This window comes from Zonotrichia albicollis, chromosome 7 (assembly GCF_047830755.1).
Source record: "Zonotrichia albicollis isolate bZonAlb1 chromosome 7, bZonAlb1.hap1, whole genome shotgun sequence".
Lineage (NCBI taxonomy): Eukaryota > Metazoa > Chordata > Aves > Passeriformes > Passerellidae > Zonotrichia > Zonotrichia albicollis.
This window is the reverse complement of record NC_133825.1, coordinates 31,200,847-31,227,317: the sequence shown is the minus strand read 5'-3', so window position 1 is coordinate 31,227,317 and position 26,471 is coordinate 31,200,847. Positions and strand designations below refer to the sequence as shown.

General features: G+C 45.0%; 2 protein-coding genes across 3 annotated transcripts in view; one reads left to right on the top strand and one right to left on the bottom strand.

Moving 5' to 3' along the window:
- TLL2 (tolloid like 2) overlaps positions 1 to 15,491 on the top strand; it is an 82,205-nt gene extending 66,714 nt beyond the window's left edge. The window contains exons 12-21 of one of the 2 annotated variants that reach the window (XM_014275749.3): positions 35 to 180; positions 1,120 to 1,315; positions 4,627 to 4,752; positions 6,483 to 6,643; positions 7,987 to 8,167; positions 9,457 to 9,582; positions 10,392 to 10,519; positions 11,296 to 11,509; positions 12,538 to 12,788; positions 13,952 to 15,491. In XM_014275749.3, the coding sequence (XP_014131224.3) occupies positions 35 to 180; positions 1,120 to 1,315; positions 4,627 to 4,752; positions 6,483 to 6,643; positions 7,987 to 8,167; positions 9,457 to 9,582; positions 10,392 to 10,519; positions 11,296 to 11,509; positions 12,538 to 12,788; positions 13,952 to 14,086 (1,664 nt within the window). In that variant the 3' untranslated portion in view covers positions 14,087 to 15,491. Of the gene's footprint in view, positions 1 to 34; positions 181 to 1,119; positions 1,316 to 4,626; positions 4,753 to 6,482; positions 6,644 to 7,986; positions 8,168 to 9,456; positions 9,583 to 10,391; positions 10,520 to 11,295; positions 11,510 to 12,537; positions 12,789 to 13,951 lie in introns of those variants that run through there. The other variant, XM_074544862.1, reaches the window with a different exon arrangement.
- Positions 15,492 to 19,701: 4,210 nt separating this feature from the next.
- Positions 19,702 to 25,347, bottom strand: LOC102067353 (cytochrome P450 2C19). Its single transcript, XM_074544863.1, has 9 exons — positions 25,131 to 25,347; positions 24,630 to 24,792; positions 24,009 to 24,158; positions 23,544 to 23,704; positions 22,972 to 23,148; positions 22,332 to 22,473; positions 21,839 to 22,026; positions 20,552 to 20,693; positions 19,702 to 20,274 (listed from the first exon to the last, which is right to left on the bottom strand). Exons 1-9 carry the CDS (start codon positions 25,308 to 25,310, stop codon positions 20,093 to 20,095), a joined length of 1,485 nt encoding a protein of 494 aa, XP_074400964.1. The 5' UTR covers positions 25,311 to 25,347; the 3' UTR covers positions 19,702 to 20,092.
- Positions 25,348 to 26,471: the final 1,124 nt, after the last annotated feature.

Sequence of the window (26,471 nt, the reverse complement as noted above, 5' to 3'; positions counted from 1 at the left end):
AATCACATGGGTTTGCTGTTTGTTTTTTATGAAGCTATTTGCGGTGGAGAAATACACAAAGATGCTGGCCAGATCCAATCTCCCAATTACCCAGATGACTACAGACCTTCCAAAGAGTGTATCTGGAAGATCACAGTTTCTGAGGGTTTTCACATAGGAATCACATTCCAAGCCTTTGAGGTGAGAAATATCATTGCATATTATATTGCAGATATTATTTTGCCTCTACAAACCCTTTAAAATGAAGAAGAAAGGAATAATAACAATAATAGTAATAATTTAAAAATTGTTTGACTACTTCAGAGTACCATTTACCTGACCAGACATTTGCTCAGAGATTTTGAGTTTTGAAGTTTAAAATATGCTGAGTTTTCAAAAAACTTCTGGTACTCTAGACAGAAGGAATTAGAAGGAGCTCAAAAGTGTTGATGATGTTAGATAGGGACTCATAAGTCCTTAAATTTTCTCTCTGGTCAAATGGAAGTAAATGGTCACAGTCAAAAACCCTCTAGTTGGTGTCACTGGGAATTGTCAGATTGCAGGATGTGACTCCCCAAAGGAACATTGTGTTCCCAGATGGCAGACAGACTTTGAAGAAGTCACACAAAGTTTTCTTCTGCTGGTTATAGGATGTCTTACACTTTTAGCTACATGCCAGTGATCAGTCTCTGATTGCTGATGTTAAGTCACAGACAGGAGTGAGCAGGACCTTGGTTGGTGCCTAAATGTCATCCATCCCACAGGCTCCTGTGGCTTGTGTACACTCACCATGCTTGTCCTGTAAGGGGCTGACACTGCAGCCTCACCATGGCTATTCCTTGAGCCTTTTTGTTCGCAGTTGTTCTGCTCTGTTTCTTACAGCTTCTCTTGCAGAAGCAGTTTGTAGATGGTCAGGGACTGGGTTTCACTGCAGGGTAGCCATGAAGCAGTGGCAGAACTGAGATGTGCCTAGGTTCAAATGCAATTTGAGCTGCAGAAGAGCTCAGCGGCAGCCACAGCAAGTACTTGGCTGTAGCCAGTTGTTTGGGGAGCTGGTCTGTGGGCAAAGTCTAACTGTGTCAGTAGCCTGGCTGAGGAGCTCTCACTGTGAGGTACAGACAGACACTTTTCCCACTGCAGATTGAGTGGCACGATGCCTGCTCCTACGACTACCTGGAGATCCGAGACGGCCTCACTGAGCAGAGCCCCCTCCTCGGCCACTTCTGTGGCTACGAGAAGCCAGAAGACATCAAATCCAGCTCAAACAAAGTATGGATGAAGTTTGCATCTGATGCAACCATCAATAAAGCAGGCTTTGCAGCAAATTTCTTTAAAGGTATGTGATCTAATACCTCTCACAGTCAAAGCTGGGGATAATTAATCCCTTAAGCTACTGCCATCCACAAATCAATTCATTCTATCTATCAATTCATACGTTATCATTCCATCCACTTGTACTTAGTATTTTTTTGAACAGTTTGTTTGCAAATACTGAATTTATGTACAAATTGCTTTGAGACTGTAGAGGGGGTTGACGCTTAGGCAGAAACACCTCCTCCCTGATTAGGCCAGAAATAAACTCTGCTGGGCTGGTGTCAGCATAAATGTTGCACAGCTGGATGGAATGTCACCTCTATTTAGCCATAGCAGAGGACACTGACATTTTCAAACAAGTGCTTATACTGCACAAGGAATGTTAAAAACAGCTCTCTGCTTAAGTTCTATTCCAAAAGAAACCTCTGGAGAGAAGACGAATCTAAATGCAAGTAGAGTCCTAGTAAAAGAATACTGAGACCTTTAGGAGACTAGGAGATGAATGTATTTCCAAACTGAGATTCTCTTCAGGAAGATGTAAGACTAAGATTTTAATTTTTTTTAAGAGCTAGACCCTAGAAATGGTCCTTTACCAGCATGCTTAATAGAGGCAAGAACCAAATATCTAACTGCTTGGGAAAATACCTGTGGAGCTGCTGGGGGTCAGACGGTCATGTTTGTCTTAGGTTCAGTGGCACTTGTACAGAAATAATAGTTGCAATGCCAATATTTGGATTGCATAAGTCCTTTATTTATTTCTACCTTAGCTTTTGTCTTGTATTAGGAGTATCATGGTCCATTTAGGTTTCTCAAATTTTCAGGAGAATATACTCTGTGAATTAAACTTTATTTCATGAACTTAAGACTTAAAACAAACAAACATAACATGTCAGGGCTCAATCCCCTTGGCTCAGACTAGTCCGTCCTATGAATTCACTTATTCGCCCTTCAAGGCATAAAATGTCATCATTTATAACCCATAATTCTTAAACCATGCACTTAAGTGAAAAAAAAAAAAAAAAGTAAATAAAGTTTAATTCACAGATTATATTCACCCGTAAATTTGAGAGGTCTTAATGGACTGTGACAAAGGGTGATTGCAAGATCACTGGCAAATACTGTCACACTTGATCTCAGTCCCTGGACAGGTCTCACAGTACCTAGATTTCCTTGTTTAAGTTTCTCAGGTTCCATAAAGGCTCAGAGACTATTTCTTCCTAAAGATATTTTGGCCCTTTCAGCAGTGAACAGTGCAGGCTGAGTGTGGCAGAGATGTCTTTCAAGAGTAGCACTACATGGAGACACAGCACGTCATTCTCTAAAATCTGAGTTTCGCCTACAAGTTTGTAGGGGAAGAAAGTTATACACATGAACCTGAAGTGCTTTCTCTGTGATGCAGATAGGCAGAAATAAATTAGTTTCTTTTTCTTTTTTAATGTAAAAATGTGTGAACTTGTACATTTATGCAATTGGAGACACAGGTATTTTCTGTGGAGTTTTTGCTGGCAGACTAGATTTTTCAGTGTCTGCTTGAATTTCCCATACTTGAATCAGAAACCTTGTAGCTTGTGGTTACAGCATTTTTGATTAGAACATTTTTAAGTCCATGCCAGTAAGTTCAGCTGAGGAGCAAAGTGGTTTTGCCTGAACCAAGCCTCACAGTAGTCATAGCTGCACAATTTCTAGCCAGCTTGCATCGTGGGCAGAGCCGATGTCTGTGTGGAAAAGCTGTGTAGACACCTGTGCAGGCTACATGTGGAGCTTCAAGCTGGAATCTGAAGTCTGCAGTCTTTACCTCCATATCCAGGGGGATGGTGAGACACTCTGTGAGCAAAAGGAGTGAATTATATGGCTCTGCAGGCACTCTTCAGACTGCTTCTCATAGCTGATTGAGCAATGGCTAAGCTTTGCCTTAGTGAATAAGGAAAGGAATAGAGCTTCAATTAAATGTCTTACAACACTGAAAGAAAATAACTTAGCCTAAAAAAATCAGAGTTAAGGATGGAATTGAATGCTATGCTTTGTGAGACCATGCAATGGTAATGTCTAAGTTTTCAGAGAAAATAAAGCTGCAATCAGAGGGTAAGCCATTGGTCACACCCAAGATGCATTGCCAGGAAGATATGGACAGCAGTTAGCTCATGCCCACACAGTCAGGTAATCCTGGATACCTCCAGGGTTATTCTTGTTAGTTGTCTTCATTTTGGCAACAAATTGTTTGTATCATTGAAGCCTATTTTTATATGGTTGAAGTGTTAGTTCACCTACCTGGAGCAGGGGAGAAGAAGCAGCAGGGTCATGTACTGCCTGTGGCTCCTCATTCCCTCCTGCCTTTGCGCACCCGTGGCTTTGCTGAAGGGGCTGAGGGTAGCTTGTAGGGGTACAAGGCAGGGGGAGAGGGGCTTGGAGTGAAGTTGATCCAAGAAAGGGAAGCAGAAAGATGTTTTTCTCTAAGTGTTTTAACGTATTTGTTTTCAGTTTTGGTTTCCTCATACCTAAATCAGCACTCAAATATTTATATTAATTGGCAGTAAATTAAGTTAAATTCCCCAGAATTGAGTCTGTTTGAACAGAACAGTAATTGGTGGATAATTTGTCTGCTCAACCCAGAACTTTCTTGCTGTTATTCTTCGTGTTTTCTTCCTCATTCCATGAGAGTGGCAGGCCAGGGAATGATCTAACAGCAAGGTGGGAGTTTGGCTGCTAGATGAGGTTAACCCACCACAGCCATGTTAATAAAACCATCTATTAAGGGACGCATGTGGAATCAGGGGTCGGGGGGAGAAGCAAGGGCCTATCTTTGTATTAAAATGTCAGTTCAGGTTGTTGAGATGTGATTGAAGAACCTGGCTTCAGAGTCTAGGACAGCAAGATCCATGTGCCTCTGAAAAGGCAAATACTGGCATGTCCTGCCAGCTCCTTTGCAGCACCCTGTTCCGTGGGGTATCACCTCCCTCAGCTCCATTACTGTGTGGGCCATAGTGGGTTGCTTCCTGGTAGCTCAAGTTACTCCGGAGGGGTGAGGAATTTAAAACAAACCACACAAAGCCAAAAATGGCGTATGAGAACAAAAGGCAGTGAAGTCTACAGGATACAGTGTTTTCCTGCTTGTGTCTAGCAAAAGCACTGTTGGCTAGTAGCAGTAATGGCAGTCCTCAATGGTTCTGGTGTTAGGAGTATTTCAGCACTTGTGAGCTCTGCTGCAGAGCCTGCTCCCCAGCCTTGGCTCAGCAGTCAGGGCTCTGTTCCTTCTGTCCAGAAGGGTTGCATGGGGAATATCAGGGTGTTTGGGTGGTCAGGAAAGTGCTATTTGCTCTGGTTTTCTCCTGACAGAGATGGATGAGTGTTCTCTGCCGGACAATGGTGGGTGTGAGCAGCACTGTGAGAACACACTGGGCAGTTACAAATGCACCTGTGAGCCTGGCTATGAGTTGACAGCTGATAAAAAGAGCTGTGAAGGTAAGTAACCCACAGATTGAGCCACCTGACTCTAGGAGAGGTACTACAGCTATAAATAGAATTGAACAGTGTTGGTGTGATTTTCCTTACCCCTCCACCCTCTTTATTTCACTTTATTTTACCCCAACAGATATTTTTGGTTTTGTTGAAATCTTCCATTGAGAAACAAGTTTTGGTTCAAAAAACCCTGAAAATGCTCTGATTTATCCTGCTAATCATCCCTAAAGCCAGTTGTCCTTCATGGCCAGAGATTGCTGTTTAGACCAAATCTCCCACAGTGCAACATGATGGAGGCAGGCATTACAACCTAACCATCGAGTGGCCCAAAAGTGTTTAAATCCAACACTGAATTTATTTGTTTTTCATAAAGGAATTTACTTCATATAATAAAATATCAATGTTTTGTCTGCATGCAAAACAGGCTTTTCCACACTGAAGAGAATTTTCCTCCCTTCCTCTTTTATGAAGAAAAAACCTCCATGTCTATAATAGAAGGTGTTTGTGTCAGCTTTCTAGAGAGTTAATATCATGCAACAAGTGTTGCTTCTACCAACAATACAGTTGTTGGTGTGCTGAAAATCCATCCACTGTTCTTGTCTCAAAACTCTGTCTGTAGGGACATTTGGGGAGCTCCACATGCTATCAGTGTGCTCTCAACATCACCTGGTTTGCCCTGCCTTCTGCTTTGGTCAAACTGTTTGGGTAAGAGTGCTGTTGACTTGGTGAGGGCAGTCAGGTGTGTGCAAAAGGCTTCTGAAAGCTTTTTTTTTTCTCCATAATCCCTCACAATTTTAGCAAGCCAGTTGCTAAATTGCTATAACTTGGCAGGGTTTTTTCTGAACTTCATTCTTAACCTCCTATTTTAAACTTCATTTGTGGGCAAAACAGTAAGGATAGTCTTTGAAATTGTAGCAATATGCATCTGAGTAAATAGCTTTTTTTTTTCTCCAAAACCACTTGCTTGCTACTCTATTAGTATTGAAGCTGCTCCCTTGGGTTAGGGTTAGTCCTCTTAATGCAAAATGATGCTGGGAACAAGACACAGAAAGCTTTTATTCCCTGTGGGTTTTGATGATGTGGCTATATCTCATTATTCTCAAGAAACAGCAAGGAAAAAAAATGCTTTGTTGCAAATAGAATTTTGCAGCAAATTGAGATTTACTCCTTTGAGGTAATAGTCCTGCCCTCCCACAAGAGGATGAAGTTGAGATGTCTTAAATTTTTAAAGGCTGTGGGATAATACAGCTAAGTCTTGACTTTGCCTTCAACTTTCCCTAGAGAAGATGCAATCCAAATATAAAAAACCACTGAAGAGTTGAGAGGAATGTCTTCCCTATGATTCCATTATCTTGTAATTGTTCCATTACTAATAAGCTTAAAATAGTAAGGTTTGTAGCACTGAGTGTAGGTGAATTTACCAAGCTGGGCTTTACAGTCGTGTTGTGCATGTCAAGTCAACTGATTCACAGAAAACCCAAGGAGGGAGATTAAAAAGGAAATTAAGTCTTACCTGTTGGCTCTCAGGGCCATAGCCTCATTGGGAGGTGATTTACTGCAGGTGAAGTTTCTCTCTTCTTCACACTTCCCAGCATTTTAAGCCTGTTCTGGAGGCTGGGGTTTGAAATGTGCCACCCACCAGGATCTGGTTCATTTGCTAGTTAGCACTGTGGCCCAATCTGTGTGTGTGAACAGAACCAAGTAAAACTTGTGTTCATTTATTGCCTCTCCAGCTGCCTGTGGGGGCTTCATCACCAAGCTCAATGGGACCATTACTAGCCCTGGATGGCCCAAGGAATATCCTACTAACAAAAACTGCGTCTGGCAGGTGGTAGCTCCAGCCCAGTACCGGATCTCTCTGCAGTTCGAAGTGTTTGAGCTGGAAGGCAATGATGTACGTAACCAGTCCCTGCATCTCAGAGGTGGGACTACTGGCTAAATCAGAGCTGGATAAACCCTTGGGGTACAAGGAGGAGGAGGCTCTGTCTTACTGGTGGAGCTCCTGGTTGTTTTCCCACCCTCAATTTAAATACAGCAATAACAGTGACTCTTCTCCTTGAAGTCTGGATTTGCTTTCTCTATGGAGTGGAAGGATTAAAGCTGTTCTATTATAAGTGGGTGCAATGGTTTAACCCAATCTGGCAACTAAGCACCACACAACTGCTCTCTCTCTTTCCTCCATGGAGAGGAATGGGGGAGAGAATCAGGAAGGTAAAAGTGAGAGAAACTCATGAGTTGAGTTTAATTGATAAAGCAAAAGCCACTCATGCAAGCAAGGAAAAATGAGGAATTAGTTCACTATTTCCCATGGGCAGGCAGCTGTTCAGCCATCTTCAGGAGATCCAGGCTCCATCACACATAGTAGTTACTTGGGAAGACAGACAATGTCACTCCAAATGTCTCCCCTTCCTGCTTCTTCTCTCTACTCACCCCCACTTTATATACTAGGTATGATCTCTTGTGGTATGCAATATCCATTTGTTCAGTGAAGATCAGCTGTCCTGGCCATGTCCCCTCCCAGCTCCCTGAGCACCCCCAACCTCCTCACTGGTGGAGCAGTGCAAGAAGCAAAAAAAGGTCTTGACTCCATGCAACTCCTGCTCAGCAGTAACAAAATGTCTTGATATTATCAAGCCTCTTCTCAGCACAAATCCAAAACACAGCCCAGTGCCAGTCACCGTGAAGAAAATTTAATCTAGCCCAGCCAAAACCAGCACCATGGGCTTATTTTCTCTACTAGTTTTGCATAATTGTAGGTATTTTCCATCCCTAATAGGGTCCTGCCTCCCACCTCCCCAGTGCTGCTTTTACAGGAAAATAGTTGGAAATAAACAATGAGTTCTTCAATGCTAAAGGAAGTAACAGTAAAAGAGTGTGTTCTCTGCCATGCACGGTTAAGTTTGAGCAAAGCACTCAGGTCTCCATTTCCCTGCTGTAAATGGGGCACTTCCATAATTCAAGAGGCTGCTAAAGTTCATTCAACACTGTCAGGTTCTTGGATAAGGTGGAAATAATTACTTCTGCTAAATTCAATGAACCTTTCCTCTTTTGAAAAAGACACCCATCATTTAAGATCAGGGCAGCAAGTGAAGGGGTGAGAAAACTGACAGAGGAGATTTTTGGCAAGTTAGGAATGTATTTGAGTACAAGGCTGTTTCTGTTTCTTCTCTGTCCCCTTCCTCTGAAATGCTCTTTTCCAAGGCCACAGAGCTAAGAAATCTCTTCCTCTCTTGGCAGGTCTGTAAATATGACTATGTTGAGGTTCGTAGTGAGCTGGATTCTGATTCCAAGCTACATGGCAAATTCTGTGGCTCAGAGAAGCCTGAAGTAATCACATCATATGGCAACAACATGAGACTGGAGTTCAAATCTGACAACACGGTCTCCAAGAAAGGCTTTAAAGTTCACTACTTCTCTGGTATGGGGCTGTATTCTTTCATTTGCTTACCTGTCTCCTCTGACTGAACCTCTTGGTTTTGGTGAATTTTCTTCGACATCCTGTCAGAGCCTGACCTGGTTCATTAAATCTAAAAGTGTGGTTGCTCTGTTCTGTGTTACCTTCATCTTGGGTTCTCAGTGCAATGTATGGTCCAGTTTCATAGTATGGTGTCAGCAAGATGGATGAGTTCCATCAATGCCTCCAGTCCTTCAACAGTAGGAAGCAATGTGGAACCTAACCCTGGAAATTATTTCTGTCCCTAGAAGATTAGAGGAAAGCTTTTTCCTCTGAAACTAGAAGATTTCGAAAATTTCCAGTTGTATTCTATATAGTAATCATTCCCATGAAAGCAGCATGTACTAGTGGAAGTTTTTCATCCTGTTCTCAGTCCTTTGTCAGTGATGTACCTTGTTGGCAGGCAGTTCTGGAGGTTACCTGTATGTCATTTGGAAGCAGAAATTCAATTTCGTTGTGTCTCTCCAGCAGAGGCCTAGGAGCATTAATGCTTTTGAGGAGAATGATCAGAAAAAACAGCCTTGAATTAGGACAGGTGCAGAGTAGAATCAGGACTTAGGGTTTGACTTAATAAATTGTACAGGAGGAAGGATGAGGTGGGTATGATTCATCTAGAAATACATTTGGGAGTGAGGAGACAGATTAATTTAATGATAACTAGGGAGAGCATTAGCCCAAGAAAAAGCAGAGATAAACTTCTCATACATTAAAGTGGACTGGAAACCATGAGCAGATCCTATGCTCAGAAAGTGAGACTGAGGAAAGCATAGTCCTGAACACACAGGAGTCAAGATCCACTGGGGCATATTTCAGCTTTAGGGAGCAGCTCATACCTTAGATGATCATCAGCTGGCTGTTTGTGCTCAGACAGAGCTATTTAGAAATGGAGGCTCACTAGAGCACATAAGAATGTGAAAATATGAAGTTGATTTTTATCTTGGCTAGTGAATTTGTGTGATGATTTTCCAGGGCTCTGTTGTTAAGGAATGAGATGCTGCTCTAGGTTTCTTTCAGACAGGAGTGTTTTACCAATAACTTATATTATAGAATAGAACACATTTGTGATATATCTTATGGAATATGAGGCAGTTGAAGAGAATAGGATCTGGGCTGAAAAGCTGACTGGACTAATCCAGCAGTATAGTTGGAGGTTTGCATTGCTATCTGCCAGCCTGGGTATGGGGCTCTCAGCTGGTGACTGTGGTAGCTTGTGTCACTGTTAACTCAGTATTTGTTGGTTTGATCCTGCCCAGACAAGGATGAATGCTCCAAAGACAATGGTGGTTGCCAGCATGAATGTATCAACACCTTTGGGAGCTATATGTGCCAGTGCAGAAATGGCTTTGTGCTGCATGAAAACGGCCATGACTGTAAAGAAGGTAAAGTTCCCACTCCTGCCCTCAGGAATGCCAAGGTACCCCAAACACTGTTTGGTTCACCTGTGCTGAAAGGAAGTTTGTACAGCTTACCAGGCAAGGGCAGTGAAAAAGCCCTAGCTAGCTGCAAAACTGGCTAGAAATAGGACCATTCCCATTCCCCAGTCTTGCTCTCTATCTGCCCACAGGGAACAGACAGGGTGGGGAGAGAAATTTGACTTGCAAAAGGAGCAGTTATGGGACATCATCATTAGACTGGTCACTGCTGCTTCATTTAATTATTGTGTTTGAGTCAGAAGAGAAAGGATGGGCTGATCTAACCACTTGCTGGTGCCAAAACTACCTTTCTTCCTGCACTGCTATCCCTGCTGTGTGCTCCCGTGGCTTTCCTGTGTATGGTTTGGGGTCCTTGTCTGACCTCTCCATGAGCTGATAAAGCTCTCCAAATTGGCAAAACAATGCAAGGCTGAGATAGCACCAGAGCCAGCACTGTGGAGGGGTTGACATCATGGCCCTGGCAACAGGGCAGATGAGGTGAAGGAGCAGGAGAGTAGATTAGGGTGTGAAGACATAGGTTAGGTTAATGAGGCCCAGGAGAGTGAGATGGTCCCTTTCACCATCGCCAGGTTAGCTCAAAATAAGTACAGGACAACCCCACCAGAACTATGGAGTAATACTAAAAGGCCTTGTTTGGTGACTGAAGCCTTCCATATCTCTGCCCTGCAGAGGGTCTCAGTAGGCAGAGAGGACCATGTGGGACACTGCAGGGTTGCCATGTGAGACTTGCCCCAATGCGATTTCTCTCTCCCAAGCTGGTTGTGAGCACAAGCTGAGTGGTGCAGAGGGAATGATGAGCAGTCCCAACTGGCCTGACAAGTATCCCAGCCGGAAAGAGTGCACCTGGGACATCTCTGCAACACCTGGCCACCGAGTGAAAGTAGTGAGTAGCCAGAGAGCGGGCGTGTGAGGCAAGAAGCAGGCTGGGTTTTGAGCAGCTGAAGTGACTCCCCACCACCACCATGTGGTGCCCTCAGGTCCTGTTTGGGGCTCTTGGAGGAGAGTTTTCTGGGAGGCTGCCCTGGCTTGCAGAAGGGCAGATCTCAGAGGGACACAAGGCAGAGGAGAGGCAGCTTGGAGGAGACTCCAGCAGATGACAGCTGTAGAGGATTTCCCTCTGTGAACAGATGGCATAAATGCCCTCCCACCCCCTACCCCTCCTTGTGAGCCACTCTCTTGGGGCCATTTCTACATAAGGTGGTGGCTGAGCCAGCCCCCAGCCCCTTTGAGGGAGAGATGTCAGGCCCATTTTACAACATGGCCTGATGCAAATGGCAGGACGTGTCCAAAGCTATGCAGATGGCCCATGTATTGGGGGAAATAATCCCTGTGCTGAGTGGAAGTGATATTACAGAACTGCTCTTCTGATGTGCTGGGCAGAATTTCCAGCCAGAAAAATGAGTGTTATAAGGCTTGCAGTTGATAACTGTTGTCAGGCAGCCATGTGAGGCAGCAAGGCTGAGGCAACACAGCACACTGATATGGAGTTCTGTTCTTTGCCACCTTGAGATCACTCTTCTTTGAAAGCAAATTATTCTGTTTTAGTGTGTGGGGAGAGTGGGACGCATGTACCATTTGATCTGTTTCTCACTTGGCATTTCACTGTATGCTAAATAGTCAGATTTACAACGGTCTTAATTCTCCATATTCTTGCTCTAGACCTTCAATGAGTTTGAGATTGAGCAGCACCAAGAATGTGCCTATGACCACTTAGAAGTGTACGATGGGCCCAACAGCAAGTCACCTGTCCTTGGCCGCTTCTGTGGCAGCAAGAAACCAGACCCTGTAGTGGCTTCTACCAACAAGATGTTCCTCAGGTTTTACTCTGATGCTTCTGTGCAAAGGAGAGGTTTCCAGGCAAAGCACAGCACAGGTAAGCTGGTTGCTTGCCAATACCCCAGTGCCAAAAGATGTCATCAAGTCTCACTACATTTTTTACTAGGTAAAAACAGACACACCTTGCTCCTAAATAAGCTTAACCTGAGTTTTAAGTGGTGTACATTCAGTTCCCAGATTGCTGCCAGTGTCATACCATAAATACCAGTGCCCATAACAGCTCCAAATTCTCTTGGTATTGGATGTTCCTGTTCAGGCTCTTTTGTTAAATTTGAGGTTTTTGGTTGAGCAATAATCCCTTTTGTTCCACATCAATCATTGGACAATGAGGTGATGCAATTTAGCCCACCCTCAGAACTGGCCCACCCTCAGAACAGGCCCACATTAGATTGATTGTAGTAGAAGCAGAGCTGTGCTGTGGACAGGCACAGCTTGATCCTCCTATCTGTGCAGCCCAGAGGTGGGTGTGCTGTGCCAACATTCATTTCTTTGAAATCCCTGCCACTGTAAATAGATGAAACATGCTCGAAGTGGCTGTGCACGTGATGCTGGTGAAGAAGCATCTTCCTCATTGGCTGCAGGAAAACTCTGCTAAAGCACACACATTCTACAAACACAGGGCTACTTTTGTGCATTGTGTGGGCAGAAAAGGATTGTTTTGGTCACCAGTTTTCTGATGTGCTTCTGCTTCCTGCTGACAAAATACTTGGGGTCAGAATTTCATCTACAGGACAAATGCAAAGAGCAAAGTGATTTTTTTCTAATACAATAAAATTTCCCAGAGTATGTGTGAAGAGCCCTATCCTACAGTCTAAACTGATCACCTCTTTCCATGTGTGTTCTGTACCAAAAAAACCAAGTTCCTCTAAGCTCTGTGGGTCTTTGGATTCATAGGTGTCTGTAGAATTCACTGGTTTATTGTAGTTTGGTGCAGTGTTTAATTACCTTTCCTATTGCACTTCAAGCTGGAGGTCTTCTCTGCTTATGATTGACCCAAAAGTGGGATGAGTCTTTGTTGTGACTAAGAATGTTGAGAGACTGTTTTGTGTCCTTTTCTCCCTTCAGAGTGTGGTGGGCTCTTAAAGGCTGAAGTACAAGCTAAGGATCTGTATTCCCATGCTCAGTATGGGGACAACAACTACCCAGGTCAAGCCAACTGTGAATGGGTGATTGTAGCAGAAGATGGTTATGGGGTGGAGCTAATGTTCCAGATGTTTGAGATAGAGGAGGAGGCTGACTGTGGGTACGACTACATGGAGATTTACGATGGTTACGACAGCACTGCACCCCGCCTGGGACGCTTCTGTGGCTCAGGGGTAAGCCATGAGAGCAGGGATTTCAGAGGGGTCACTGAGGGGGCCAAGGAAGTACCCTCATACTGTTTTTGGGGAGGGGCAGCTGTCATAACTGGTACTGAGAATGCTTTGTGGCTGGGTTTTGCTTCTTTCCCTTCCTCAGGAGATCACGACCATTTTCTGTTACACAGTGTTGGCTGGAAAATTCTTCCTGACTGTCCTTTGTAGCCCAGGGCCATGTACAGCAGGACGAGACTGCCATGCTGCTGTGCCCCAGATCTGCCATCAGCCTTGTGTGAATGTGGGAAATGGCTTCTAAAGGCCAGTTTCATCCTGTGTTGTTTTCTGGCTCAAGCCAAGTTGTGTTGTGGCCATGCAAGGGTGAACAGTGGAGAGACTTAGAGCTGTGTGATGCTTGCTGCCTTTAGGATGGCATGCTGTCCCCTAAACTGTCACCTGCATCCCCATTACTAGGAGGGATTCTAACATGAGTAATGGTGTGTGGTTTTTGAAATCAGAGGGTTTGTGTTTGATTTGTCTAGGCCTTCAGCAATGAAATGGAGATGTCTTTTATTGAATTTAAAGAGAGACAGTCAGGGACCAGGTGTGTGGAAGACGTTCTCACAAACTGGGGAAATGGTGTGGAAACCAAAGCAAACAAAGGCAGAGCAGCTTGGTGTGAAGAAGCTCAAGGCAGCTGGGTAGTAATCTACCTACCTGCACACTGATGAATGAAGAATGGCTGGGAAAGGGAAGCACAAGGAGATTGCAGCAGGTCGCAGTAGTGTGGGACATAACCAGAAAGGTCATGTAAGATAAGTACCTGAGTTATTTGAACCCCAGGAGAGCCTCAGCTGCAAAACAGGTTCCAGTTTTCTCCTGAAAAGACAATGACAAATTTGAGTAAACCTGGAGACTGGAATGAGAATATTCAGGGAGGTCTGTGAAAAAAGCAGCTGGAAGGACTGGGGTTGTAGAGTGGACTGACATCAGTCTTCAAACATATAGAACAAAGGAATGTGCTTAGGAAGGCAGATAAGGGCAGGAGGTACTGAGCATTCAAGTCTTCATGTTTACTGGCCAATCTGTCTTCACTGTGGGCTTAAACTCTAGTGTCATGGTGCAGACAGTTATTTAGTCTCCATATTTGACTGCTGTGTACTGTCTTCTTTCCTTTTCTGCAGCCTCTGGAAGAAATCTACTCTGCAGGGGATTCCATTATGATTCGATTCCATACAGATGACACCATCAACAAGAAAGGATTTCATGCCCAATACATAAGTACCAAATTTCAGGATGCATTGCACATGAAAAAATAGTTTGACTGCTCCTCACAGATATTCCCCATCTGAAGTTTGAGACATTTAACTGTGATCTTTGTCTTTTATTTTTAAAGCTTCTGTGCACTTGGCCAAAAGCAGTGTACATTATTTTCTGTAACTAAAACTAAATCCAGTCTCAAAGGTTTGCCTCTGCAATTATTAGCATGACCATTTCTTGTTAACCTACCCAGGACCAAAAAATTGTCTTTTAATCATACCTGCCAGGGCATAAACATTGTATTTTGCACAACTTGCCATGAGGCTGAATGAAGACTGAACTTGAATTGAGAATGGCCTTCATCTCTTGCATGATCTCTTGCATATCTTGTTTCTAGGTGACATTTCCCAAGCATCCACATGAGCTGTCTGAACATGTTTTCTGGAGCAAGTGTTTTGGACAGACATCCAGTAGGGTTTTTTCAAAGGACTTTGTGAGCTACACCCTACCTGCCCCAACTACTCTGTGCAATAAGAGACCAACCAGATGGCTGTGCCTGCATCACTCTTTCTGTCCTCTGTATTGTCTTGTGTATTGTTGAGTGGAGAGCAAGGCAGGGGACAGGGACAGTCTTTTATAGCTACTTGGATTCCAGGGAATGAGGAGGACCGAGTACTTGGTTTGTAGTAATTGTCATGGTATATGTTGAATGGAAATACTTCAATGCAGTGCTTAAGGCAAGGGTGGTGGCTGACAGGGAAATGTTGTGGTGTGACGCAAGGCAAAGCTGTATGATGGTGGCAAAGCTCAGTGTTGACAGCCTGCCCCAGTTATATCACCATGCATGGCAGCTCATGCTGTGGCATGAGGGCTGTGGCAGCAGTCCAGGCCCTGTCTTAAATAAGGAATCTCTCCTCCTCACTCCACCCATGCTTGCTTTCTCAGCCTTCTTTACACTGCTTCCTTTCCGTAGTACCACTTCCCTGTGAGCCCTTCCTTTTCATAGTGGAGCTGCTCTCCCCAGGGCTCCCTACCACAGCCTAGGGGTGCTCTGCAACTTCAGCCGGCCAGAACATCTCACTGAAGAAAACACTGGGGCAGGGGAAGTCATGGTGTCCCTGAGGCAGAGGGACACAGGCCATGCTACAGGTCAGCTTTGGTGATCTCTGGGAACCTGTCAAACTTGCAAGCTGCAGGCATGGGGCTAGAAATGGGAGAGTTCTTCTGGTTTCTGCTTCCTCCCCATTTGTCACTGGTGCTGGCCCAGTGTCTTAACTTCACGGCAAGGGTGCAAGTGAGATGGTGACTTTGACTTAGAGCACTTAAGAGTTATAAGGCTCAGACATGTTCTTGTTTGCCTATGAGAGCTACGCAGCCACAGGCTTGAAGAATTAACAGGTAGCTTGGTACTTCTTTCAGAAAAAAAAAAAAAAGGAAAAGTATGTTTTGGGGGAACCACTGTAACTGAGCAGTTGACATGGGAGGAAAAAAAATACTTCATTCTGAATGTTTTGTTAAGGCACTCATGGGCAATTATGAGCTAAAAGCTGAGGTATGTTAGCTTTAATAAAGTATTTATAATCCAAGGATTGCTATGTTTACATAACCATTGTGCTGTCAGGCTTTGGAGTGGCACCTCCTCTCTGGTGTATGACTGTGGAGAAGTGTGGAGCCAATGCCACTGTCTGGCACAAACAACATTCCTGGAGATAAGGGCATTTTCAGATGGATAATAAATAGACCCAGCCCTCTCCAGAAATCCTTGAATAGAATATGGGCCAAGTATTGTGAATACTAGGAGAAGCAAATGCATGAAAATATTTTCTTGCTTAGATCAAGAAAAGTAAAGTAATTTATGCCTACACACAGAGGATTATTTGTATATAAAATGTGCATGTAGAAGACCAGTAGTCAAAGCCTTAATAAGTGTAATGTGAACAAAACTGTACCATGGACTATAGCTTTATTGCAGGCTGTATAAAATCATGTTATCTCTGTTTTGGTTTTGGTTTTTTTTCGTTTGCTTTATTTCAGCTCTGCTTTGTTTATTTTTTCAAATTTTGTGGCCTTTTTACAGGCAAGACCTCTGATCTCAAGCTGTTTGACCATGCAGGTCTGGAGAAGTAAGCTCTGCTAGATGGGGTGTGTGTTTGTCCTTCTCTTCTTTGCTCCAGTTCAAGCAAAATTACAATAACTCAGGTCTGGAAATAAAGGTGTGACATCAATCCCTGTGAAACAGAAGCAAAGTTTCAGGTGACAAGCAGCAGTTCAAGTTTCCTGACCTTTTAGTGGCAGCAGTGACTCTAGAGGAAAGTGACTGTAGCAGGTTCCCATGTACTTTAACATCTTTTTTTCCATGTTCTGGTAATTTCCCATACAACCCAGACTGGTTTGATGCAGATGCTTGCAACGTGATTTGACAGATCTATGACACTTGTTAGTGTTCATCCAGATGTCTTTTGTGACAGTGTGTTCACAAATATTGTACTGTGCATTCCAACCAATGATCTATGTAGAATATTTCTGCTGTACTGACTGGACTTTACAGTCAATAATTCTAAATGAGTGAAATTTTCTTAAGAAAAACAATGTCAAACCCTCTGATGTGTGAATATGTATTCTGGTCTTTGTGTGGTTTTACATTTCACTAACTAGAATAATTTTTAGAGGGGGAGAAGAAGAGGGTGTGGGGACAATCACAAAAGTACCTGTGTCCAGAACAAATCTCTGCATTCATTAAAGACTGTGGATTCAGTAGTGCATTCTGTTGTGTGCATACATTTTCCACTTCCTCAAGAGGAGGAACTCTCTTACTACATTCCTTGTTTTGCCAGCTGTTGTTTGGGTCTGCAGGTAATACCAGGAAGGAACTTGGCTGTGGTCCTTTAGGTTTGTATTGGCTATTGCAATCAAAGGAGCATTTAGAAAGTGGGGCAGAGAAACAAGTTGGCCAGCCAAAGGGCTACATTGTCCCATGCTCACACTTTAGGGGGCCTAGATGCAGGTCTGCAGTGATAAATATCAGGGATCGGAGAATTAGTCTGAAAGCATTTTTTAGAGGATCAGCTCATTCACTACACTACAACCCATGGCCTTCAGCAGCAGGTGCCAAAGACCCAGAGACTTGAAATTCCTGTGTGAAGGACCAGAGGATGAGGCAGATGTTCCTTACCACAAAGTTTTAGTCCACAATCCGTGGCAGCGAAATGCTGCTAAGGCAGCACCTAAAATGCTTTTCTTCCTCTTTCTGTCCACTGCTTGATGTCTACCCTGCTTGCTAAGGACCATGTCTGAGTTCTTTCCCCAGCACACACCTAATTGATTAATGTTCCACTACCCAGAACAGTGCTGTGGTGTGTCACAGCTACCCAAACCTTCATGGTATCCGAATTTCCTCTCAGCTGTTCCCAAAGGCAAAGCAGGAGATGAAATAAGGAATAAGGATCCCCATGTAGCCTCCTGCAGCTGAGTACCATGGCACAGTATGGCCCAGGGGCACAACTTACTTCAGACAAAGAATCATACCTCAGTCCAGACAGGCTCATTTGTCCCAGCATCAAGCCAGGAGAAATCTTCCACTTTGTCCTGGCATTTCCAGCAAATGCTCTGGCAGAGGAGGTAGTAGCCTTAGAAAGCAAAAGCAGGATTCCCCTCTGTGCCTCGTAAGTGCAGAGCCAGAAGCTGCCTGATTTGCCATGCTGCTGGTAGAGAAGATATGGAGGCTCCAGTCCCCTGAAGCCCAGCTTCCCAGGTGTGTGCCAGAGCCTGGATGTTCTGGGACCCAGCCAGTTTGTCTGAGTCAGCCCAAGAGAAATGCCATCTTTTCCACTTTGCAGGTCCTGCATGTGTTAGCAGGAAAAGAAGCTTATCCTAAAAGGAGCACTAACCCTGACATTGGGCAGTCTGCTGTTACTGCACGCAGGCATTTTCCATGGAGAAGCATGAAATGGTGAGTGGAAGTTGGGTCTTTGTATGGGAGTAGCAGGGAGAGGTCAGAAAGGAGGAGAGGTGAGGCACTGGACCACTTATCTATTGGTTGGAAAGCTCCTTGGGAGTGTTTAACCTCCCGTTCTCTGCCCCAACCAGAGCAATCAAATTCACTCCTCCATTAGCTCTGCCTTTCCTTACCGTGCAAGAGATGGTTTCAAGTACCTGCTTGGGTTTTAGCATCTGCCCTCAGCCTTTCTCTCCTGGAGCTATTGTTGGGTCTTAGGGCAGTTGGAGCAAAGAGGAGGTTGGTGCCCTAGATTATGAAGCAGACCTCTGCAAGGTCATTCTCGTGAGCAGGTGTCAAGAGGATGCTGTCATTGTTCCAAATGACACAGCATTATTGCATCCAGCTTAGGATATGTTGAATATTATCCCAAATATTATCCTCTGTGTGGTTGGTTATCCCCTGAGCATGTTCTGTGTTCCGGAGCTCTTTAGGAAAAGAACATTTTCTCACTGCCCTGTGCTTCTCATGCAGCTGTTGGTGACTTTTTGAAAGATGTTGTTTGTCATGGTTTTGTTCATTGCCTCAGATGAATCAGCATGCCAGTGGGCAGGAAGGACATGAATATGAATCATCCCAAGACCTCCAGATGTAAGCAGTTTTTAACTTGTTCTGACCAAAGCACACATGCTGCTGGGTTGCAGAACTGACTCTAAGGGCAGCCTTAGACTAATGGAAACCTCAAGGTAATCTCCTCCCCATTGTGCCTGGGTCTCATACGTGACTGCTGTTTCTGCTTGCACGCCTGTCCATTAGATGCAATCCCAGATGAGCAGTCAGCAATGGTTTGCCGTTGTTTTAGAGTACACAAGCAATAGAGCTACAGTCCTCATGGGAAAAATTTGAGGGACAAGGAGGGATGGACCTGAGCTGTGGGCAAATGTGATATCTCTATCAAAGTAATTCTAAACATTTCCAGAGGGAGGTGGGAATGTGGCCAGAGAGCTTCTGCCACAGTGGGAATTCTTGCACACTGTTTTCTCTGCAGTACTCACGTGGTCTCTGAGTGCCTTGTGAGAACCAAACACAGAAATTATATTTTGCCACTATGACTTTTGTATGACCATGATGCAGGGAACAAGAAGTATCTATGTAAGTGAAGATCAAGACAAACACAACAAACTGAACATCCAGACACAACGAAAGGCCACAGGAACAAAGAAGCCCAGGAGAAAGTAATCTGTGGTGGAATATTTTTATTAAAACCATCTGGCCTCTTACTGAAAGAATGGCACCAAATTGTAGCTGGAGGCAGAAATAAGAGACACTACCCTTTTCCTAAATGAATTCATTTTAATAAAGAGCATCTAAATTCCTGCAGTGATATTGATGGTAGAAAAGAGGTGCCAGAGAGTTGGTTGCAGTCTCCAATGCTCAGGTAAGTGTCCTCCTTGCAACAGGCTGCAAAAAGCATGAATGCGTTCTTTTCATTAGGCAGACAGGCTGTAGGACACTCTTCCCCTCCAGCACCGTGAGCCTTCCTGACTGGTGGTGTGCTGTGACTGCTCTGGAGCTCCCTGCAGACAGCAGCAGTGAGCACAGTGGGTGACAAAGGCAGGATCCTTGCCCAGGAGGGACAGCCCTTCCCACAGGGTGCTGGCCACAGGCTCTGCAGACCTATTCTGCAGTGCAGCAGCCGATGTGGGCACTGCCCTGACCCAAATTAAATAACAGCTCAAATTGTCATAAACAGATTTTTGTTTATTGGATCATTAATGTACACACATGCAGCACTATCCATCTGCAAAGCCAGGTCTTGGAGGGACACATGCTGTGGGAGAGCCAGGGGAGCTGTGCTGGTGAGAAAACCAACAGTGGCTGTTTGATGCAGCCACTGCACTCAATGATCCTGTGACAGAGCATCCGTGCAAGAGGCTGCAATGTCACCCAGGGCCTCCTGCAGTGTGGTGGAGTTCTGGGAGGCTTCAGAGGTCTCTGCTTTGTGCCTTGTGTTTGGATTGCCTTCCTGAAGGCCTGGGAAAGATGGGCCAGTGCTCCTGCTGTTGATTTTAGTAAAGAACATGTAAAGGAATAGCTAGTTTCAGGACGCTGGAGAGTGGTTCGGTGCTTTTCAGCGGGGGACAGCACAGAGCTGGTAGGCAGGAGGTACATTGCCTGTCCCACTCAGAGTCGGGGTAATGTTGAGCTCCTGGGGGTTGACAACAGACTTCAAAGTAAAGTTCTGCAAGATGATGGCTATGAGTAAGAATATCTCCATTCGTGCCAGGCCCTCTCCTGGGCATATTCGTTTTCCTGAAAGTGAAAGCAGCAAATAGAACTCAGTGGGAGTTTCTGAGTAAACCAGAGTTTGTGCTTAGCAGCTGTGTTGTACAGCTTTGTTTACTACACACAGCCATAGCAGTGAGACAACTGTTAAAGTTACCAAGGACATTTTCAAGAGAAGAATTTGTTGGCAAAAGACCCCTGACAGTTTGGATGGGTGTGTGAAGGAAGAACAGCAGGGAAAGACAGGGTGATCACCAGAGGAGGAGGCTGACAGAGAGAGGAAAAGAGCAAACCTGTGCCTTACCTGCTGAGAAGGGCATGAAGAATTCACTCTTCTTAAAGCTGCCGTTCTTATTCAAGAAATGTTCAGGATTGAACTCATGTGGGTTTGGAAACGCTTTACTGTCATGGAGGACAGAAGTGAGGACTGGAAAAATTGTAGTGCCCTGGAGTAACACAAGAGCAGAACATGAAAGGCTGGCAAATGAGGTCACTCAATCTGACTGCCTGCCAAATTGAGACTGCTTCCCTGTATAACCCTACATATGCCTTTGGTTTCCCTTTAGAGACCCTTCTTTAGAGGAGGCATATTTAGGGAGACCCTGCTGAATGTCACAGCAGTTGTTGGCTGCTCTTCCTGAATTCTCCCTGTCGTCTCCAGTGTATTCATTCTGACCTTGCGCTGGTCATCAGGGGACACCCTACCTAATTCTTCTCTTTCTTGGTGTTTCACAATAATGACTTTGTAGATGCACCATGTCCCTTCTATTCTAGGAGTCCAAAATATCAAAAGCACACAAGGTTGTGGAAAAGAAGTTCCTGTGGAATTCCCCTGCCCTCACAAATTTCTCCTGCCACAATCCTCTACCTTCCCACTTCCTGGCCAGCCATTGACAGGGGCTGGAGTATTCAGCAGCCATGATACAAGAGTTCTCTGCTGATGGCTAAGCAGTTCTCTGGGTCCTGCCTGATGATTTTGCACAGAGACCTGGAAATCACTCCACCAGCAGCCCATGTACTGCTGTTTCCCAGCTGCCCACAGTCACCCAGAAGAGCAACAAGCACTGCTGCAGTGAGCCAGGCCAAGCCAGGTCTGCTCTGGCCCACCAGCCTGCCTCTGGCAGTGGCCAGCAGAGACTGCCTCAGGAAGTGTGCTAGAACAGAGCCAACAGGATTGGCTTGTTCCATTCAATGCAAACATCACCTATGGTGTTTTGTGGCTCAAAATCTTTCTGTGCTCAATAACCAGCAACTGACTTTGCTCCCAAGTATGTGCCCAAGCTATCCTGGATGGTGGTGAGCTGCTCCTCAACTTTGGTTTCTTTTGTGTGCAGAATCACCGCTCTAGTTTGTGAACCTAATGTGCTTCTGCAAATATGTAAAGCTTCAGAGCAAGGGAACAAAAGTGTTGGTCAGAGCTACTGTTTTAGTGTTGGCCCACAGAGTATCAAGAAGGGAGTGCAAGTCAGCTCCAGCTGCCTGAGGATAAAACCCTCACAAAGGACTGGGTGAAAACAAAATCACACCACAACAGTTTAGCCTGTGGCTTGTAACTGACAGCCTAAGAACTGCTGAACTGGAGGGAGCTCACCTTAGGAATGACATAGTCTCTGAAGTTGGTGTCTTTGGTCACAGTGTGAGGGAGGGCCAGGGGTACAAGAGAGATGAAGCGCTGGATTTCATGGACCACGGCATCTGTGTAGGGCATCTGGGACCGGTCAGCCACACAGGGTTTTCTTGATCGTCCTACTACCTGGTCAATCTCTTCTTGAATTTTCTCTGTCATGAGAAGTGCAAATCATCAAATGGGTAAATAAAACCAAACCCATCTAAATAGGTTGCTGTAAACTAGTAACAAATCTCAGATGGCAGGAGCATTAAGTTGATTTTGATGTTGACTGGAACACAGCTAACACTTCTGCCCATGCAAAGAAACTTGTATTGATTTGGCTAAATAAAGATGTGGACACAGTCAGGTCCCAGAGAGAAGAGATATGAAGGGAAAATCTGGGAGGAGGATGTGGTGTTAGTCATGTGCCCAGCCCAGGGGAACAGCTAGAGAGGAAGAGGTCACAAACTGGTACCTTGTATCTTTGGATATTTGAGAAGAAGCAGAAGCCCATATCGTACAGTGGTGCTTGTTGTCTCAGTTCCAGCAATGAACAAGTCGAAAGCACTTGTTATAAGGTTCTTCATGTGGAAACTGGAATTGGGACGATCTTTCTCCTAAGGAAAAGGCTTTATTTTTCCTCTGGCTGAGATGAGAGAAAGTGGCCCTTTCACATATCATCCCAGACCTTCCTTTTCTCCTAGAGCTGTGGCATTTCTCTGTAAGGGGCAGCAGCCATCTGGAGCATTGCAATGCAGCCTTTAGCAGTAAACTCAATACTAGCCTCCTTTTAAGCTGTGCACTGAATGGCACTCTACTGCTGGCTTGCTGTGTCTAATGCTTTCCAGTGAAAGAATTGCAAGACCAGACTGAAAAGGTCCCTGTGTTTTGGTGAAAGCAGAGGAAGCTCTCCCTCTCCAAACAGTAGTGGTGGCTGGTGAGCACGCAGACCCAGAACTATAAGCTCTAACAGAGGCAGTATCTGGGGTATTGTTGCTGTTTTCCTATTGCACAGCTGACTTGGAAGGGATCATCCCCATGTCTGTGTTACTTATGAGAGGGAAGGACTCAGCATAGGTGTGTTTGGGGACAAGCTGGGGCCATCTTCTCCTTACCTCCTGCATTTTGCTGAGGAAACAATCGATGAAATCCTGAGGGGAGTTGGGATCCAGGGAGGCTTGGTGCAACTTTACCTCCTCTGCTACAAAGGCTTTTAGAGCATCAAATTCTCCAAATATATTGTTGTGTGGGCCAGGCAGGTAATCCATGATATTTGAGAACATCTGGTAGAGCTGGAAGGAAAGAAACAGGAAGGTCCCTAGTATGACATTTGCCCCATCCTTTGATACTAACCAAATGCCCAGAAAAGCCACAACCCTGTCAGCTGAGCCAAGCAGAAGGACTATGAGGCTGAGCAGTGTGACAGGACTTGCATAGTAGTAGTAGTAGTAGTAACTTTAGAAGTGGAGAAGAAAGTTGTCCAGGGCTATTGGGAACTATTGCACGTCGCTGGCAAAGCCAATTCCAGCTTTGGTGAGGGAGTTTCTTGCTCTTGAATGAAATGCCTTCAGTGCAGCAGAGCATTGATGGGGTCCTACTTAGAAGACTGAAATGGAACTTCATTAGGAAGGAGGCCTCCTACTCCCCTGGGAGAATGTTGCCACTGTGAAATGCCTACTGAACGTACCTGTCCCCAGCGGGAGTTCATCATCTCAAAGATGTTGTTCATGTTGTCCATCAGAGCCAGGAACTTCTTGTCTTTATAATCATATCGTTTCCCAAAGACAATGGAGCATATGACATTGGAGACAGAACAGCTCAGCATGAAGGTTGGGTCAAAAGCTTTTCCTGTGATTTCAGAAACATTACAGACTATTAAAAAAACCCCCATGAAATGTTGTTTGTCTACTTATGGCTACTGTGGGTAATCTGAACTCTGGTTGTTAGTGGAAATATCAGATCAGTCTCTGAGTGACACAGAAGGGTCCTCCAAACAGAACAGGACATGATCACAAAATTATTTCAGCTTCATAAAGAGGAGTAGCTGGTGCATGGACCAAATCCATAGGAACTTCATTCCATGCTAAAGAAGTGAGCTCCCTTAATAGAGCCTATTTTTTCAAACATAAGATATATTAAAAATTGATTGTACCCTTTGTTTTGTTGATCTCTTCAAGCAAGTAGTCAGATTCCTCCTGTATCCTCTCTTCAATGCTCCTCTTCCCCATTCCAAAGTTCCGCAGAGTGGTGAGAGAAAACCGCCGGACTTGTAACCATAGCTCATTGTTGCTAAAAATAATCCCTGCAGAAGAAGAAAGAAGAGGAAAGACATGTCTTGGGCATGCTGGCTGTGAGATGAACAGTGGCTCATGGTGACAGTGAATCCTGTCCCTGGAGAGCACTGACATGGCAGCGTCGCAGCGTACTGTGGTTTGGAGGTTCTGTAGTCCAACTGCCTGCTTTTGGTCTTCTCCACTGCATGCCCAACATCCTTGTGAATAATTCATACTCGCCCATACACAATTTTCCTTACTGCAGCTGTGGGTTGCTGCCCCTTGCCATTTCCCTGCCCATCTTTGAGAGCAATCTGGCTCCCCTTCTCTGCCACCTCCCACCCTCTGAGTGGCAGTAACCTTCTCTGGCTTCCCCTCTCCAGGTGGATTGCACCCACCCCATGCAGTTTTCCCTCATGCAAGGTACACTCCAGCTCTAATCTGCTGATCACATGCTCAGCCCTTCCCTTCTCCTTCAGAAGCTCAGCCAGCAAACATACCTAATCCATTGTTAGCCCTGTCTCCAATTGGCATGTGTCCCCTGGAAGCAAACTCATCTGCGCGATCGACCAAGGCTTCTTTCACCACATCGTATCCATGCAGCACCACCACTGGGTCAGAGCCCAGGTGCACTGTGAACACGGGTCCATACTCTTCACTGAGCTGTAAAAATGCAAGAGAGAACATGGCCATGGAGCAAATAGTGAGGAAGAGTGGGGAAATCTCCTTGCTGCTGCCTCCCACAGCAGGCAGTTAGCCTCACACATTGGTAACATCAAGATTTGGGTCTCTCATGATAAATGTGGCTGTGCAGATGGGTCCCACCTATCAGGCCCTAAACAACATGGCAACAGCAATGAGGGGAAGCAGCTGCAAACCCCATGACTTTTCTGCTCCTCTGGAATTGCAAGTCATTGAGCTATAGCCACAGGCTGACCCCACACACAAGTCCCACATATTTCTCACCCAAAGCAGAATGACAGAAGAAGAAGTGGCCTTACCTTCTGGAGGGTTTTGGCCAAGTTACTTGGTTTCACCTGCAGCAGGTTGCCTAGAATGGGAAGGGGAGCTGGTCCTGGAGGCATCTTCCCCTTCCCAGACCTTCCTTTCCATGCTGCAAAGGAGAGCAGGCAGGCAATGCAAACCAGGAGGACAACAGTGGCTCCTCCCAGGAGCTCCATTTTTGTCTGTGGCTCAGGAGGGAGTGACTCTGGCTGTCAGAATCTGAGTTTATATCCCAAAGGTCTATGTTAGTTCAAGAGCAGGTTTTGGGTCACATGGCTGAGTCAGTCAATGTTTACTAGTCAATCATTTGTTAGATTGCCCTGTGTTATGAAACTAAGACTTTTATTGGTATTAATTATTCTTTGGAGTCACACCTTATCTCAACTGCAGAAGCCAACAGAGATTAGGAAATCTGTAATGTGCTCACAAAACTTGTTTTCTTTTATCTAGACTTAATTGTTAAAGAAATCATGGTAGGGGGGACAATGTCCTTCTGAGGCACTCACAGATATTCACTGTCACAAGAACATGAACTTCCATGAACTTCAGTGACATTTGGGGTTTCTGTTCTTCCGTATTGATTGTGCAAGCTGTCAGTGCTGTGAGCCATCCTTCATTGTTTCTGAAATCTTCCTGATGTTATTAGTAAACTTCATACTGCATGTTATTTGCTAAAGGACAAGCCACTGTGTTTTCCTCAGCAATTGCTCAGCAATAGCCCCAGTCTCTCTCCCTAGGGGTGTCTGGCCTCACAAGAGAGGAGAGTATAGCATATCTATCCAGCAAGGCTAGAAAGGTCTCCAGACATGACAACAGACAAGAAAGGACTTGCTGGGTGAGATTAAATGAAGATGTAAGAAAAGGGGACAAAACCTTGAGGCTCTGACCTCCTCAAGGGCTCCTAGAGGAAAAAAAGAGAAAAGTAGAGACAAGAGAGAAACCCAGAACTTGAGAGAGTCCCTGGGAAATGGCTTCCCAAATTGGGACAGAGATGTACTTGTCTGAGGCTGGGTATAGGCCATTGCAACCTGCAACTTGTCCTTGCACTTACCAAAGCAGCTCACCCAACCTACAGCTGGAAGCTGGCATGCACAGGTTCTTGTTTTCTTGATGTCTTACTCCACTATGAGGAACTAGTGCTCTGGAAGTTCCCTAGGTGCTCTGGGAGACAGCAGAGCATGTCAGCTGTGTTCCAAGGGCTTAAAAAAGAGCTGGAGGCTTCCTGCCCAAGATTGCCCATGGCCTGCGTACCAGCAGCGTCCCAAGAACAATGGCAGGGGTGGGTAGAAAACCCTCAGGGCTGTGCTCATCTTGTTCAGTCTGACCTTAACCCTCTG

Bases quoted from the DNA above. Each gene is read 5' to 3' on its own strand.
- LOC102067353 (XM_074544863.1), bottom strand. From the start codon at position 25,310: ATGGAGCTCCTGGGAGGAGCCACTGTTGTCCTCCTGGTTTGCATTGCC. The intron at 24,159-24,629 runs GTATGTTTGCTG...CTTCTTCTGCAG, and splicing joins CAGGGCTAACAATGGATTAG to GGATTATTTTTAGCAACAAT. The intron at 23,149-23,543 runs GTACGTTCAGTA...CTTTCCTTCCAG, and splicing joins TGAACTCCCGCTGGGGACAG to CTCTACCAGATGTTCTCAAA.